Below are 17,955 nucleotides of genomic sequence, written 5' to 3'. Positions count from 1 at the left end.
GAAATATATGGAATATAGCATTTTTTTCAAAGACTATTATTCATAGCCCCTTAACGAAATATTAACGTCTTTACACCTTCGAAAAGCTTGAGAATGTGAAATGAATAAAATGAAGGACAGTAGAAGTTAGCCATAAGAGAAATGTGGGAGGACTTAAATTCGCTGGGGTTTCCTTCGTCATACTTCTAATGAAATTCGTGTTCAACTAGACGATCTAAATGATAATACTACGCTTTATCTGTGGAAGATAAAGACGTGAAAGTCGCTTCCTTCATCCATTCTCTAAATGATAATGAGAACGAAAAACCACTATAGTGTTGATGAAGTCACATATACAAAAGAAGAGTTACTGATTGTGGTAATAGCTTTTCTCATTATTTGTTTGGTGACCACCTTATAAAAATTTAGGGCCCGAAATTTATCCCATTCGATAAACACCAGAATATGTTTAGCCACTTATGAGTGACTTATTCCACAACACCAAACATATAATCAATGCGTATAAGGAAATAAAAATAAATTACTAGCTGATCTGCTGACGTCAAATTAACCTCATGCAGCTTTAATGGAGCAATTACAATCGATAAGACATCTCCAACAATTTCTAGAAAGAATGTTCCTTATGGAATATTAATATGAATGACAGCGGAATAAATATTTGAGTAAAGTTGAGCTGCAAACTTATTTTTCTTGCATATTGCGTCGTAGACTTTTTACTGCTGTGGGCATGGGTAGGGTACCTTCTGCGCTTCCTTTTCGGTTTCTTCCGAGAGCTTTATTCCGTTCCGACCCCGTACCGGAGGAGCAGAATCGTAAGCGTCTCATGGATGGTAAACAAGAGGAAATTTCCGAAATGAATGGTCTCAAGTATTGAGCGAGGCTGAAGAGGTCGCCACGAGGGAGAGAATAATTCGGTCGAAGAACTCAAACGTCGCATCTTCGTTCAACACCTAGGGGGTCTTCCTCACAATAACATTGCGAGCATGGTACCTAGCGCGGACCTTAATCAATCTAATGTTTATCTGATCTGCAAAATATATTAATTGAGGTAAGGTTCATAGTAACTTGCTCACTCGTCAACCAACAGATTGCGGGTTTTTAAACCTTTTACAGAGGTTAGTCTTGCGTTTATTAAAGGATTATGTTCTAACGGCGGTGTCATTTATAGCAAAATTCGTGAAGACTACGGCTCTAACTTCCTATCTTCGGCCTTTAAAAAAAGTTCGTGAATGGAGCCACTCGGAGGAGTAGAACTGGAGACTAACTACATACTAGCTTATTCTCGAATGTAAATTTCTTGCGTATAGCGTCGAACTATCTCCAAGCATACGTTGGGGATGGAATTAGCATCATGTGCTATTTATTACGTCAACATCATCAGAAGCGTCGGATTAAGTCAAATACCTGGGAGTTACGATTAGTAAAAACGTGTCGTGGGGAACACATACAAGACATATTTGTGATAGGGTCCCAAAAATAACGTAGGATTTATCAAGCGCGTTGTAGGAAGATCCATAGACGACAAAGTGAAAGAATGCGGCAAGGACTTATCAAGCATATTGCATGAAGATCCTTGGATGAAAAAGTGAGATTAGGTGAGTAAAGATAGGTGCTACTCCTCACATGGTAGACCTCACGACGAATAGGGACGAGCATATGGGATTAGACGCAGAACTTAATAATTGAGGAACTTAAATACAAAGGATAGGGGTTCGATTCGTCAAAAACTGCTAAGAGCAAACAGAGAGAATAATAAAGCTTTCACAGGGACTAGGTTGGGAGCCTCAAGAAATTTGGAGGCTAGCGGGGAGGCTTGGATTTCTGTAGCAATGAACAATTTCAGAAGGAGACGGATAAAATCAACTTTAAACCGCACGTTCATTTGAGGTAGGAAAGAAACGATAAATTAAAATATAGAGAGTCTGCCGATAATACTTTTTCTCCGATAAATATAAAAGAAATAAAGTCTAGGTCGACCTAGGGCAGTCAAATCTCTAACAACGCACGCCTTAATATTCGAGTATTACCATACAACAGTGCCAATCGGGCAGGTATATGTGATCTAATCTTGTGCATCTCGAACGAATTATCAAGTGCAAGGAGAATGCCAGCATAAACGAAAACACGGAGACTGCCACGAAAGAAATGCTGGTGCATTTGACCGGAAAGCTTTTTTGTACACATCAAAGCAAAAGAATGAGTATAAGAAATCGTTTCCGGCGTGACTTAGTGGACATTGATAATATTCATTATGAAACACAGTAGCAATACTCCACATTTAATGAATATCTACCGACCCGGATTCCGGAAGCTCAGTGTCATTTTCTAGTTGCATATTCAATTGACCTTGGAATTTTACTACTGCGTTAAATTATGAACAAAATACTGTGGGCAAGTACGCTGGTATTCGTTTTTTTTTAGGATTTCAACAACAATCCGCTCGTGGTACGAGTTATCATTCGTTTATAAGTACCGAACGAAAGTGATTGCTAGAGTGTTAATCAACTGGTTTAATCATCCAAATTTCGCGTTATTTATCCCTATTCCAGCGATAATTCTGAATTCGCCTCTAACTCTCAATCCTTAACTACGCGGTGCACCAGGAGGGAACAATTAACTAACTTGTTATGGTTAATCTCTATTTTTGGCGATAACATAACCGAATTTTAAGAAGTACCACAAATCAGGCACGATTCACAGATAAGTATTTGGATGTGACTTAATAATTCTATTATTGACTCGCATGCCATTATAATAATTCATACATGATCAGGGTAAGCAGAAGATTTTGAATTGTGAGAAACCATATTATGTTGCCTTTATCGGAGAAACAAAATGAAGCAATACTCGGGTTGAACATCCTCGGCCTTTCGTATGATGGCCAGAATATAGTGGGTATGAATCCCATCTCCGGAAAATTAGTTTTCATAACAATTAAGTTAAATTTCGGCGGGTTTCATTCTTCAATGTACCAATGTCCATGTTTACATGAGGTCACGCTTAGGCCTGCTCTTCTAGATTGCTTTCGGAAAAGTAAATATTACGGCTTCCCTAATATATTGTCCTCATACCAGACCTCTTATCACCACTACTCGGTCCCCTATAAAATCTTACACGAAGCAGAAGAAATGCTTCGCTTTCAATCTCATTCTGTTTAAAACTACAAAAAATAAAACAGTTAGGCATGTGAATTCCCCTTGTTTGTTCAGGAAAGCATTTATTTCACTTGCAAATTGTTCCTGAAAAGCAGGGAACCAAGAACTTTTGCTTTTTGATCTATTGTAACATGAGAAAAATAAATACCACTTGTCCATAATTTAAAGCAAGAGGACATGTGACGACGTTTAGCTCATTTTGGAGGGATGATACCACAGAATATCACTTGCTGATTAATTATAAATACGTTAAGGACTGCACACCCATTTTCTGTCGTTTGGCACAACAGAATAAGAACACGCATTCAACTGGTTTTGATTGAGGACTTTATAAAAGTTGAAAACATTCGCTTCATTTGCGGTGGAGTAAGTTGTCAAAGAATCTCTTGGATGGCGAAAATGAGGAACGGACAATCCCAGCGCTGGTATTCTCTTACGTCCACAGGATGTCTCTAGGGTGGTCACAGGCATAAAAACTTATACGACAGAGTAAGCGCGACATTTAGTGCGCATCTTCACATAAAAATTAAGTCAGCATGAGATTCCAATGAAAAATTCACCATCGCTTCCGGGTTCGAAACGAGGAATTTTGGAATTTCAAAGGGCCGATGAACATTTTAGGAAAACGAGCAGACTAGCTAGCGCTGAAACATTGGGGAGTCACCCAAAAGAACAAATGAAATGCGAAAATCCTGCAGAGGAAAAATCATTCGCTCTGACGAGGACAGGAACCAATATCCCCAGTATTCACGTCGAGAGCTTCAACGTATTACATCCTGAGCACTGTGGTGCCTTGATCGGGTGAGGTGATGGGCGCAAATAAAGGGGGGATTTGGATCGGGCCGAGGTCAACTTCCGTACTTCAACGACTGCTTTTGTTTACTTAGTGCTGGACATAGAATTGATACTTGGAGGAGACCACTGACTACTGTGAACATTAACGCTTAGATTTAGGGCGGGAAAGGTGGAGAGAAACCCGGCGTCGGTATTTCCCTGCCCCAACCAAAGGTGCCAAGAGGACCATGGCTTAACATTTCATCCCACGGACCGAGGGCTTGGCTGCAGTCCGTACCACAGAACTCCTACCCACAGGAGGGCGGCAAAGGTAGAGAGAAACCCGGCGTAGGTATTTCCCTACCCTATACAAAGGTGGCAAGGGGACCAGGACTCATCATTTCGTCTGACGCACCGAGAGTTTGGCTGCAGTCCACACCACAGAGCTCCCACCCACGGATCGGCCCACTCCTGACCACCGCCGGGATTCGAACCCGGAACTTAAAGCCAACACACCATCCATCACACCTACCCGACCGTGGAGGGAAAAGAAGAATATCGCTCCCCGGAGATGCGGGAAATTCTCACGATTTATCGATCTTTGATGATAGATCGCCCGTCAACGAGGAGGGCCAATGCCCCTCTGACACGGAGGTCTCCCTCATTGTTTTGGGGGAGAGAGCGGCTGGCCCACGCGGACACGCACCGCCGCCCGCACCCCCGTCAACATATTCGCGGCGCCCCGCTCCGGACGATCCCACCCTTCCCCGAGCCACGTGACCGCCCCGCTCCACGCCTGCCACATTATCGATCGGGGCGCGGTCCTTCCGCGCTCCCCCACTCCCCGCTTCCGCACGCCCCGCTCCCACCGCCGCGCCCCAGGATATCCGGACGCCCTCACACCGCGCATAAAGCATGATATGTTTTAATACATACAAACATTATGAGAGGCCGGGCCTAAAAAAAATTGATGAAATAGTCACCCTCATTTCCTGAATAACCGCACACTAAAATATTCACACCGTACTTGAGAACGGCCGGACGGTCGAAACGCTTCATAGGTATTTAAATCAATTTGTGGAAAATTGCCATATCTCGATTTTTCATTACATCAGGTTGTCATTCCACTACATATCGCCTGCCTCAGTTACTTTTTCACCAAAATAGGGAGTTCGCCACCTGATTAATAAACGAGCTGAACCCATTTCGATAAAACTTCGATTCGAAACTCGAGATGAATCCATTTTTTTTTTTCAATATAAACTATGATCCGCTTTTCTAGCTAATTTTTTGTGCTGAAGATTTTTCAATCGATACATAAAAAATGAACACTTCAAGAAATCATAATGAAGTAAATTTTCCTAAATCCACCAAAACTTTCTGACGGCTCAATCAGTCCTGCGCACTGCCCCACCGAACTTATTCTACTCGTGTCCCTTTCCGGAACCAGTGAATATATTTCTCACGGTAATATAGATAAATTTAGAGTTAAAAACAGTTTGAAAAATGTCCACAGATTAATGCAAATCATCAGAAATTCACCCCTTGCCATACACCTAAGAGGTGTCCCACAGGGAACCCTGTAGATGCAGAAACTGTGGAGAAGAGGGAGGGTGTCCCATGTCGGTTGACCCACAGGGCGGAATCACGTGGGGCGGGCGGGGAAGGGAGGGGTCGGCCGCGGGGGAGGAGCGGGCCGCCCCGAGAAGGCTTTCGACCCGCAGCACTGCGACCCCACGGCACGAGAGCATTTCCTCGCGGGAGGCAAAGTTGCGGTCAGCGGCGGGGAGAGGCGAAGTGAACCACGAGCGGGACACCAAGTGGAAAAAAACAAACAATGCTCAGATACCGAGTGCCAATGGAAATCTCACAGAACTATGTCGAACGATAAATAATGAACACCCTAGCGTAACAAGTGTGAAATTTTTCCCGACACCTGATGGGAAATAAGTAGGTCCAAACGATTAAATGAATGAGCTTTTCCGACTGCCCATGGGAAAATAAATACATATCCTGCCTGCACTTCTCATCATCGCCGCAAATCCCTGGCGATTTCTAATCTTGGTATCCTAGGAGATACCACGCAATCCTCCACTCCATTCCGCATATAGGAAAAAAAACCATCGAACACGCCTAAAACGCGTTGACGAGAAAAAGTGGCGCCGGCCCATGAGTGGAGTTGGCCGTTGTGGCCGTCTCTGCCGTGGAGACTGCTCCCCGGGACACACATGCGCGGACCCGCGACGTCCACCCATGGCCTCCGGGACACCTCCGAGACCGCCGACAAAAAATCTCGACCCGGCAAACCCAGACAAAATCAGGGTAATGTGTCGTGGGGATGGCGTTGGGCGGGGGTTGGCCGCTGCGTTTACCTGCACTTCCCGAAGTAGGAGGGTCCATGTTCGGCTCACGACACACTCACGGCGATCACCCTCGCGTCGTCCTTCACGACGCCAAACCTCATGTTCCCGGACGAAAGGCGCCCCAGCCACTGACACACCCCACGGCACGGCACGGCGCTAAACCGCCCCGCCGCCAGACAGCGCCACCGTCGCGCACAAATGGCGCCCGGCCGGCAGATGGGGACACCGGCCGCCCGCCTTCCCGCGCGCGGAGGCGGGGGCCCGGCGTAGGCGGCCCGCCGCCTCTTTGTGGAGAACCCCACCGCCCCACTTCCCTCCTGGAGGTGAGGATCACGGCAGAGATAATGAATGGCTCTCGAGGTCATCGATTGTGTGCGAGAGGTGGCCAAACATTTGCCGGTGCTGGCCGCTCCAAAGTGCGTCCCCCGCTCGGCCCCCGACCTCCTAGAGGCCTCCGGCGCGCCATCCGACTCCCCCCTCCCCTTCCTCCCCGTCCCCTACCACGTAACACACTACCCCTTCGCAGTTCTTGTTAATAAAAGGGGGGAGGCACGTGCCATAAATGCGGCAAACGCGACTCAATTAAGTTAAAAGACCGCATTTAGTTTTCCGGAAGGAGAGAATATACGGGAGGATATTATTTCGCTCTCGAACTGCAACAGCACGGGTTGGATACCAAAGGCATGATATTAGAGATACATCACCAGACACGGTTTGAGCCTTCTTCCTCACGGGCCATTCGCGACTCCAACGGAAGCAGATACGGAAAATAACCCTCCGATAAAAATCTCCTTCGTCGCTCCTTTTCCTATCTGTCTAAAATCCTAGTCCCATATCCACCCTATTCTTCCGCGTTAGAACGACCCTGAACAAACCCCTTTTAGGCCACTCGCCAAAGTGACAGATGGTGAAGACGACGTCGAAAAGTGCAAATGGGTGGGCCTTACGGCAAAAAAGATTCCTACTTGATTTTGGATGGGTTGCCATGGGTGTAATGAATTCAACTCCAGTTTCCAACCTGTTAGGGTCTGCATGTCATAGGCCAACATTTCCAGCATCTTCATGGCTGATGACCTGAAGATATTGGGACCTGAAGATCATTAGGCCTGAAGATGTTGATAAAGTCTCCCAACGAAACGTCGGCCTACAACATGAAGACCCTAACCTAATTGAATACACGAGAAGAATTCATTCAAGTCATTCACCGAAAAAAACTCAGATCAGTCATCGGTCACCATAGACTTTGGGATGGGAGACCGATCAAAGGTGAGTACCTTCATATTTTTCGTGTCGACCTCTATATCCTATAAGCAAAATAAATAATTTCAGCTGGTGCTGTCACCCCTCCTCTGGTCGCAGTTCTCCGCGTCCACAATCATCGGCCACTGTCCTCGTCAAGTGGGAGCCACGGTAGCGAGAAAGGTTGAGCAGGTCAACTTGCGATTCATGAATGTATGGTATGTCCCTCGCTCCACTTCCCCACGCCATCAACACGAGTACTTCTTGCATGGTCACAGGTACTCAAAGGAGGTTAAATGAATATTGAAACAGTCCTCACGCAAATGATTTAGAGTTAATTTGCAACAGATAAGACAAGATTTATCTTGCCCATTCATTAATTTTAGCTATTCTTATCATTAATTGTAATATCAAAATAATAAGTATTGATAAAATATTATATCTTTTGAATAATAGCAGAATCAAAAAAGAAATCAGAAATCGAAAATGAAGTACAGGTATCGATTAAAAAGATAATTCCTTTTCACTATAAGCGGTGATTTTTAAAGGATAACATTAATTTGTAATACGGAATGATTGCCAATAAATTAATGAATTTATATAAATAGATTATTTTTTGACCCAGAGTTTATATTATCACTGAGTCAATCTCATAAATTGCAGGAGATAACAAATGGGAAAAAAGTCATTGTAAAAGCAATTGTTAAAAAAGTTAATAATAATACAACGCAAAAATCCAGGTTTACGTCGAATTGGCCATTCATGAGCTAACGGGTTGTCATTACTTCTTTGTACGGCTAGGATTTCTAAACTATTGGTATAAAAAAGGGACACGAAATATTAATTAATCAATGAGCCGGTATTATGTTTATCTATCCCTCCATAAGAAATCATGTACCACCCTGATTGGGGCTCATATCTTCACGCCATAATCGTTGATCTCAATTGAAACTTGAATAAAACTAGATCGACATCAAACAACACCGAAAAGCATAACTATAAAGCATACTGTTAACGAATATCCTCTATTGCCCTACGGAACGGGCTTTGGATAGGAAATTTCCTTGTGGGACGCAAGCACTAGGAGATGACGCAGATAGAAGATCGAATTGCGCCTCCTGAAGAGCTGCTCGAAGCGAAGCCCGCATGACAGACCGGAGTCGTGGGTTGCATAAGCACAGAATATACCCATTACCGACGGCGGACGCGACTACCCCACCGCAAGTACCGGCACCATTTTATCGCACTTATTGGTTATTTAAATACGGAATAATTAAATTTATTGGGAGTGATTAAAACGTACGGAAATTGGATCACCTACTTCTAGAAAAAGGCACTAAAGCGTATCCTACCTCCTCAAAGCTATCTTTATTCGTTCCTTGCTTTTAGTTTTCAGTCTTCTCTCATCCATTTTATCACCTCCATTAGCTACTAAAACAGGAAATAATTAAAATTTAATGGAATTAATTATAAATTACGGAATCAGGACTACCTAATTCTAGAAATAAAGACACTAAAGCGCATTATATCGCCCCAAAGTTAACTTCGTGCGTTTTTTGTTATTACTTTTCTTTCTTCTCTTACACCGATGTACTTCTTCTGTCCTCCTTCGGAAATAGGAGATAAATCATGAATTTACCTTTAAATTAGTCCCTGCAGTTCTCAGTACCAACAGAGAATCATAATTTTATAGATGAATATCAAATAGCGACTCACGTAGCAGCTTCGACTGCGGGATGCGCTTCGAAAAATGTTGTAGCACATAGGCAGGTGTTAGGACAAGAATTTTATATACTTAAGGAAATGAAAATTTCTGCGTAAATTTCATTTTTTGAGTTGTTTTCAAATAAAAAATACATTTTTTTTAATTACCCATACTGTGTCAACTGATTCAAGGATCAGAGAAAAAGAATCTATAACTTTAATTACGCAAAACCCTTTTTGGCCACAAAAAATGGCCTATTAAAATAATATTTTATATAATTGTAGAACTATAGAGATCATATTGCCAAAGATCCTAAATTACCTAGAAATATTGAACGTGAAGAAGATGCCGATGGAGCATATAATAAGGCAATATATATGTTCCAATGAAATATCTTAGATACAATCAACAATTCAGCAACTCTTGTACAGATAAAAGAATCCCATTAGAGACATTTTTTATTCATTATGAAGTTGATGTTAATTAACTCACTTTCAGAAGTACAAAAACATACCAAGCGCATTCCCTGAAAATTACACATTTCTTTCGTTTACATTTTTCAAAACATCATTTTATTGTCACTGCGCAGCGTTCCTTGCTTAAATTAAATGTGCGTTCCTTGCTTGCTTATTCAACGTAGCTCCTTTAATAAAGTAATTTTCAGGCTAAAAAACTAAAGGGAGAACGTAGAAAAGTAAACGAAGGATTACGTCTAATGAAATGAAAAGTTAAAATACTCCTCCTATTTTATCTTCAGCAACTATAAAAATGCGAGAACTCATTCAGTAAATCGAAAACATCGCTGGAATTGGTCCAGTTCATAAGGATTCCAGTACTCCAGGAGAAGATAAGTTGGATCCCTATTTTGAAGGGGTAACATTACCATCAATCTTCAATCATTAGTTGTTTCAGGCGTGATTTCATGGAATCTACTTGACATAATGAAGAGTAAAGAAAATTTGTAATTCCACATACATATTTAATGTACGACCTAGGTTTCGACGTGGCAAGTCATCGTCTGATACAGATGCACAGAAGACAGAGAATAAACTGATGATGATGATGACTATTCATTATTTCTCTGCTTTTCATTAAATCTTCAACAAGTCAATGTGAATCTTATAAGACGTCCTAGTTAGATTTCATATCCGAGAAATATTTAAATAATACCTAATTACTGTGAGGTGTCGTTCTTACCTATCCACCGTCAGTCAAGACATTGAAGCCAAGAACTCAGCGGACTGAGCATAAATAAATGCAAGGGCAGAGACCCTCAAAACGGAATGTCGAATCTAAGAAAGAGGTATGGTGTTTTTCTCTGATTTATCTTTATGGTTAAAAGACAACATTAGACAGTGAAGAGAGAGAAAATTCCATTCATGATAATATTCAGAAACATACTCTCTATTTTTTATAATATAATAATCTCTGAAGTCCACAAGTACTTTAATGACACAGAACAAGTAAAGAAAATTCAATGAAATGATAGAAAATAGATGATAGCGCATATTTCTAGCACAGATAATTTTACTGGAAAATAGGTATTAATTAATAAAAAGGTTCTCCAATAGAGTTTCTTACTTCGATAAATCACGATATTTTTCGCGAGGGAAACGAATCCATCTAATCCATAGTTTGGTAGTGCGAATATTATACTATAATTATCTAATCACAGCGTTTTTACAGAAAATTAAATACTCATTAATTTACTCAGGAGAAAATTTTAAATAGATTATTTAAGATAACTTCTCGATATTCTACTTTATCTTGACTTCCTTCCATATCATCTGCTGATATTAGTACTTCTTTTTTATCCCTTAAAATACATTAAATATATGTATTCACATGATCTATACTCTCAAAGCGTACGTCATAAAATGTAAAGAAATAAGAAATAAAGTGGTGCGTTTTCGAAAAATGCATTTCAAAACCCACTAATTACGAGAAAAGATGAAAAAATATCTAATAAAAATTTTTCAGGGTATCTAATAAGCCCCTTCCGAGAAACTGACGCCGGTTAATTATTTTCTTCAGTGAGAAAAGTTTAGCATGCAATTCACTCTTTGCTACCGCCGTAAAAATGTGTAAAGGATACTAATGGAGTAGGAAAAACCGCATAACTCAATAATGTCGTGGTCTCTTTCCCAGCACCTACACTACAAGCCCATTTCAATTTAAAACAATTTCGTCATCCTCCCATGACAGCTTGACAGCACCTTGGGCCGCCTCAGTAGCGGCGGAGTTAAGTACTCGCCAGCCTAATCGGAGGTCGCGGGTTCGAGTCCCGCTTTGGTAGGATACCCCTATCCAGTGCATGGACATTTATGATAATCCATCTTTTCTTATTGTGAAGAATCCTCTGACGGAGAGGCTTTAAATGTGAAGTTGGCGGGTAGGTGCAGATAGATTAAAAATAAATAAAATGTAATAGCTCCATATATTGCAATGAATATTATTAAATCCACTGATTTAAGGGCGTTAAATGCGCTATTTCCGGGGAGGTGGAGATAAATTAAGAATAATTAAAAATAAAATTATCAGTGCATGAGCAGCAAAAATTGCAATCGGCAGCATTACGAGCTCAGAAACAAAAAAAGGTTAATAAAAATAGACATTTTATGAAATGATTTTACATGAGTAGTGCTCCGTGACCAAGTAACTCACGTGCTTCAAGTAATCCACGCTGCAAGAAATTCTTCAGAGGAGATCGCCTGTCATAAGCACTTTTAGGGTTCTTTCGGTCCAAAAACGAGAGCCGCCCAGGGATCACTTTGCCTCCTCAGGGCCTTTCAGCAAATAGGCCGCCGATCAATGTGTTTGTTTTCTGGGTCCTTCCATCGAATGCCAATCAATGGCGGCAAAAAGCTCACTTCATTTCCTTTACTTGATTCCTGGCACTCTTCATTACACACTACCGATATATGGAACGGGCAATTCTAGAAGATATACAATTAAGAACGAGCGTTTTACGTAAAAGTGACAGCGTGATACATATTAGAAAACAATTTTTACCAGAGAGGTCCCTTTTCCAGCTATGAAGAGAAGACATTCAGTTTATTACAATGTATAAAGTTAAAATTTAAGCCTGTTAGGGCTACAAATTCCTATTTTCTCACATTTTTACGCGTTTGGTTGCTTTCAAAGTTTTTCGTATTATGTTATTTAGCCAAGACACGATTGCACAGTTTAGGAATAAACTCATAAATTTTAATACTAATAATGAACGATTCTGATGTTAAGAATAAATTGACTAAAAAATTTGACAATACCCTGAAAGACAAACCAATGAATGGGAATCAATACAATATTATCAAGTACGAGATAAACTCAGGCAAAAGTAGTTTAATCGTAAGGCATAGGCGTTTGTATTTAAAACATATGTAAAGGGATTGAATACACTCGCAAGGGTATTATATATTCACAGTTATGGCTTAAAGATGAATAAAAATAATATAGGGATAACTCACTCAAGGAAAAAGTTCGCCAAGGTCAAAAAGTTATTCTTAAACAAATATCAATAAAAATGATCATATATCAATACTATAAGGTGATTTGCAAAGGTAAAATTGGTAGTACTGGTGAAATAATGGAAAAAATTAAAATTAACACCTATCAAAGAAATAAACGTAACGACAAATTTTTCCACAGAAATTAAAAAAAAATATTAGGAATATATTTAGAAGTATTGGTGCCAAGGCAAAATTCGCTTAAAAATAGCATTATTATGTATATCACAGCTTAGGCTGAAAACTAAAAGCCACCTTGTGTAAAATCAGCAAAAAAACTATCATTTGGCCAGAAGTAGGTCTGATAGATGGAAAGCATATAATGAAGGCATGTATGGTGGTGAGGAAAAAGAAAACAAGATTATGCTAAAGAGAAAACATTTGGCAATCCTGATAGCAAAGGGCGCAAAATCAATGGTGGCAATCCATATAACAAGAGCTCAGAATAACAATGCTCTGAATAAATTAAATAAAAATACAGCCACAGTTGAGGATAATAGTGCAGCAAACTACTGCAAAATACTGATTTATCATAAAAGTATGGTTTTGAACATGGTTTGAATGAAAAAAGAATTAATAAAAGTTTCTGTTTTTTTTATTTTTGGAATTTGCTGTCTCAAATAGTCTTTTTACATAATTAAATTAAAAAAGAAGAACTTTGTGCTTTCACATCAATATACATAATTTTTACATAATTAATAAATTTCAAAATGTGCGCTCTTAGTCGCTCGACAAGAGAGATACCCGGCGTCGACATTAGCCTACTCCCAACGAAAGGTGCCAAGAAGACTACGGGTTAACGTCCCTCCTCAAGGCATTCAAGCAGGAATCGGGCAGCCTCTGAAAAATATCTGCCACCGCCGGGATTTGAACCCAGCACCAATGGGTGGAAAGTCTGCAATTCAGGAGTAGGCTAATGTCGACGCCAGGTTTCTCTCTTGTCGAGTGACTAAGGGAGCCCATATTGAACATTATTGATTAGGTAGAAGCTGCTTGAGACGAAAAATTCGAAAAATATAAAATTGAAACTGTAAGTGATTCTTTTTCATTTCAACCATGCTCAAAACCGCGCCATTCTTTTATGTTAATCCTGTATAAAATTAAGAATACAGTTAAAATAGTAGTATGGAAAATATTTAGGCAAAAAAAGTTAAGTATAAGTGCTGGCGATTAAAATCGGATGCACCTCGTACAATGAAATGAAAAATAAGGCTGAAAAAAGAGACCTTCGGAAGGTGTGGCTATAATAACAAGGGTAACCATAATAAAAGAAGTTTCATTTTCACCCACTCTGTACGTATTATTTGAATGGCAAACACTGAGAGGACGAAGTGACTTCTTATCGATGCGAAAGAAACGGTAAACTAGATCAATCAATATGAACAAATTATAAAGGGTTCCAGAACACATTCATTCTCATAAAAAAATTGCATTAGACACAGAGATGTCACGGGGAAAAAGGAGGAGAGATAAATGTATAATGATGAACCGCAACTAGATACTTTAACAAAAAGGTTAAAGAGCGAAGACAGTAACCACGCACTTCCATTGGAAATATTTATAAAATTAAGACCTTAGTTTGGAAACAAAAATGAGCAAAACTCCGATCGGGAAAACGGAGTAGGTACGCAAAGGAGGATGAACCCAATTAGATCAATTTCATTTCGTTTCTATGTGCCCACCGACTACGTAGTAATTTACAAAAAAAGCCAAAATAACCAGAAAATCCATTTGGATTATATTAATAGCGGGGTCATAGTGCAAGAAATTATTTACTAATGAATCTTCAGGATTGATTCAGCCTCTAAACATTGATGACTTACTGAGAAGCATCTTCCCCTAATTGAGCCCTGGGGAAGGATGACTAAAAATTTTTCAACGGAATATGGAGGAGATGCAATACTACCCACCACTTAAACGTTAGGCAATTGTGAAACTCAAAGCACTCTTACCACGCGTTACCACATCATCATTCCTTCCAAATTTCCTTTCCCAGTCTGCGCCATGAAAAATTCATCCGAAATACATTTCCCCCGATGGCGACATATGGTATTCTCAACCGCTGCCGTGAGATGCTTTATTTCCGAAGTGCTTTCAAATTTCGTTGAATGGCAGCTGTAACTCAATCTTGGGCAGCCCTTAAAAGCAGCATGATGATGACTTCATTGTTCTCGAATGGCCGTCAGCAAAAGCTGTGAATGTGGAGGTGAAAAATTCGAGACGCAGCCAAAACCACGGGCAATTGCATTGAGGAGAGTAATTTACATCGACGTAGGTAACAACTTCCCACTCTACGGCCGTAAGTAGCGAAGTGGTTATGGTAAATACCAAGGGGGTATGGGGGTGTTAATAAATAGGTAATTTTCTTGGTATTTATTTTTGACTTGGGCAATTAAGTAAGTGGTGAGATTTTAGTTTTTGCAGTATTCAGCAATAAGCTAGATTATTTTAAGCGATAAATTGGTCACAAAATGATTGAAATACTCAACATATTGACTCTAAAATAAAATAATGTCAATTTATAATTAAAAAATACAGCTAATAGATGAAACCTACCTCTTTGAATAACCTAAGTAAACAACCACATAATGGTATCTTTGGCCTTAAAATTTCTTCGTCCAGGTAAATATCATCGTGCACGCCATAAAAGACTTGGTATTTTTAGGTAACTAAGCGAGAACGCCCACAGTACTGATATAGACACAACATATAAAACAAGCTCAACCATTTTTATGGCGGTGTTCCATATAACAACAGAGAAGGTCCCTTTATTGCCTGTGGGTAGCAAGCATATCTGAAACCATCGCTTCAATATTATTTCGTATCGATGAATCAAGGCTTAAGGCAGACGAATGAATTGCATAAATTAAATCACATTCAATACCCAAAAATGTGGCTGAACGTGAAAATATTTTATCGGCATTTATGAAAACGTGAAATTGGTGAGTGATTCGTAAATCCCAATTACTCCTTCTGTCTTCAATCGTAATTCAGCAAGAAAGATCGGCTATTACACTTTCGCAAGCTAACTTATACCGTTGACATTGAGCCAAGCAAAGTTGATAAGAGAATAGTCTTCGTGTATTCTTTAAAAATCATCATTCGTTAAATTATAATAAGTTATACCTGCCCATTCAAGTTTTACTCATAGTAAATTTTACTTAGGATTGCCCACATGAGGCTCTCATGAAGTTGTTATCTACAGTGAGTTGCAATTTCACTACTTTCATGACTCAGTTACAAAGGGACTACTGCACATTCCAGGTTCAAACATTTTTACGCTACAATACATTAAGGAAAACAAAATTGAGTGAAAAGTTATGTGAAATTTATTCTATCAGAGAAAGGCCGGGGGATTCCTTCAGTAAATTACTGACCTCTATATGCAGCGAATAGGCCAAGCGTCCGTCGTATGAGATGAGGGAACTTCATAATAATTCTCGATGCCTCCTGAAGAGAGGGTGCAGACAAAAGCCCCAGTTATCCATCGGGGACTAGGCTGTCAGAACCAACTACTTCTCCATCCAGCAACCCATCAACTTGAGCGACACAACTGATATTAAATGTAGCTTGCTCCATTCCTCCAAATGAGAAACTTGAGCTGTCGACGCTGAAGATAATAACAGAATTATACTTTCTCAGCGCAAGAGCGTTTTTCCTGTGGTTTTATAGGCCGATGTACGGTCGGAAGCGCAACTCAATCATGGAACTCCTCGTTCCTAGAATTACGCTCGATAACAGGCCCCATCTGGTGGGGAAGTCGATGTATGGTCGAGCTGCACCTCCATTATGAGTGCCTTTAACGACGTATTCTCCTCGAGTAAACAAGCCTCTCAACCCAATAAAGAGGGCGGGTCGTCTGCGGTCCAGGATAATCCCGACAAATTTCTCTCTGCACGAGAAGTGTTCAAGGAATATGGTTGGGACGGATAAAAACAACAGATATAAAAAAATAAAGAGGTTAGTTTATTTACGCTCGTACACCAATTTCAGGGATATTTTGTTATGGCGCAATATTCACCTGAAGATAATGTAAACATGTAACTCGATCTCCCAAGATTTTACGCGTTATGTAAGGAATCAATACACGAAAAGTTTTTGGGATCTGTTAGAAAGAAATTACTTTGCTCCGCGTTTAGATGTCAAGACTTATTCAATATTTACATGATGACTATGTAAAAATTCTCAGTTATACCACAATAATCCTCGGATTTTTTAAAGCTACTTATATATCCTTCTCATGCGTCTTACAATGCATGGCATCAATTGTTAGACGACGTAAAAATCTGAGAATACAAGTCAATGAAAAAAGAAATAACATGACATATTACTACAAGTAATTTAAATGTTGTAAGTGAACCAAATATTATGCTACACTGCACAAAATCACACGATTTTTATGTGTATTCATACATTTTCCTTCCTCGTAAATATTTTGTTAAGTATCATGTCGGATTCTGTGATATTGATGCATCATGTAAATCTTCCTATTATATGTACTATTTGCTGACTCTAAGATATGTATAATCATGTATGATTAAAAGGAACACACTAGTTCCGGAACAATAAATTTCATTTTCTATTTCTATAATGCTTATAATATGTAAAAATGTACCTCATTTTTTCTAGAACTTGTTTACATAAAAATATCCTCAGCTCTCTCAGGCACTCAGGAGTGATGGATTTGCCGTACGGGAAAAAAGTGCAGTGGCCAGGCAGCATCCCACGCCAGCCGCCAAAGTAAAGGTGTGTGAGTCAAAAGGCGGCCTAAACTGAGTGGATCTTGCGATATAATTAGAATGATGATGCCAAACCCGAGCACGAGTCGGTGACAATTCCCGTGACTCCGCAACTCGACTACCACGGGTGACTGTTGTTAATTTTCACCACGGAAGCATAGGGCCTCGCGGCGGAACCCTATAATGCCACATGTCGAGCTTGCAGCGATAATCTGCCAAGCTTGAATACGCCATTTCCTGGGGCTGATTTGTAAATCATGGAAGCCTGCGAATGGGTCGAGAAATGTACATCATTACTCTCCGAATTTCTTCCATTGAATAACAACGAGGAATGATAGCAGATAGTTTTTTCATTCTATAACTTCCACACGTGTACGAGCCGAGGGCGCCTGATTCCTCCCACTGTGAATGGCTTTTTTGTCTCAAAAATAAAAGGAGGCTCTTGCGCCACGAAATGTAGCTCCTAAAAACATG

The 17,955-nt window shown here is 40.2% G+C and overlaps 1 protein-coding gene across 1 annotated transcript in view; it reads right to left on the bottom strand.

The window, feature by feature from the left end:
• The window catches only part of LOC124171523 (muscle calcium channel subunit alpha-1), a 287,447-nt gene extending 281,040 nt beyond the window's left edge, over positions 1–6,407 (bottom strand). Inside the window, exon 1 of the mRNA XM_046550696.1 lies at positions 6,302–6,407. Within this exon, the coding sequence (XP_046406652.1) occupies positions 6,302–6,329 (28 nt within the window). The 5' untranslated portion in view covers positions 6,330–6,407. The remainder of the gene's footprint in view (positions 1–6,301) is intronic.
• Between the last annotated feature and the right edge of the window lie 11,548 nt (positions 6,408–17,955).

Source organism: Ischnura elegans, chromosome X (genome assembly GCF_921293095.1).
Source record: "Ischnura elegans chromosome X, ioIscEleg1.1, whole genome shotgun sequence".
Classification (NCBI taxonomy): domain Eukaryota; kingdom Metazoa; phylum Arthropoda; class Insecta; order Odonata; family Coenagrionidae; genus Ischnura; species Ischnura elegans.
Note: the sequence above shows the minus strand (reverse complement) of the source record. Positions and strands in the feature narration are given on the sequence as shown.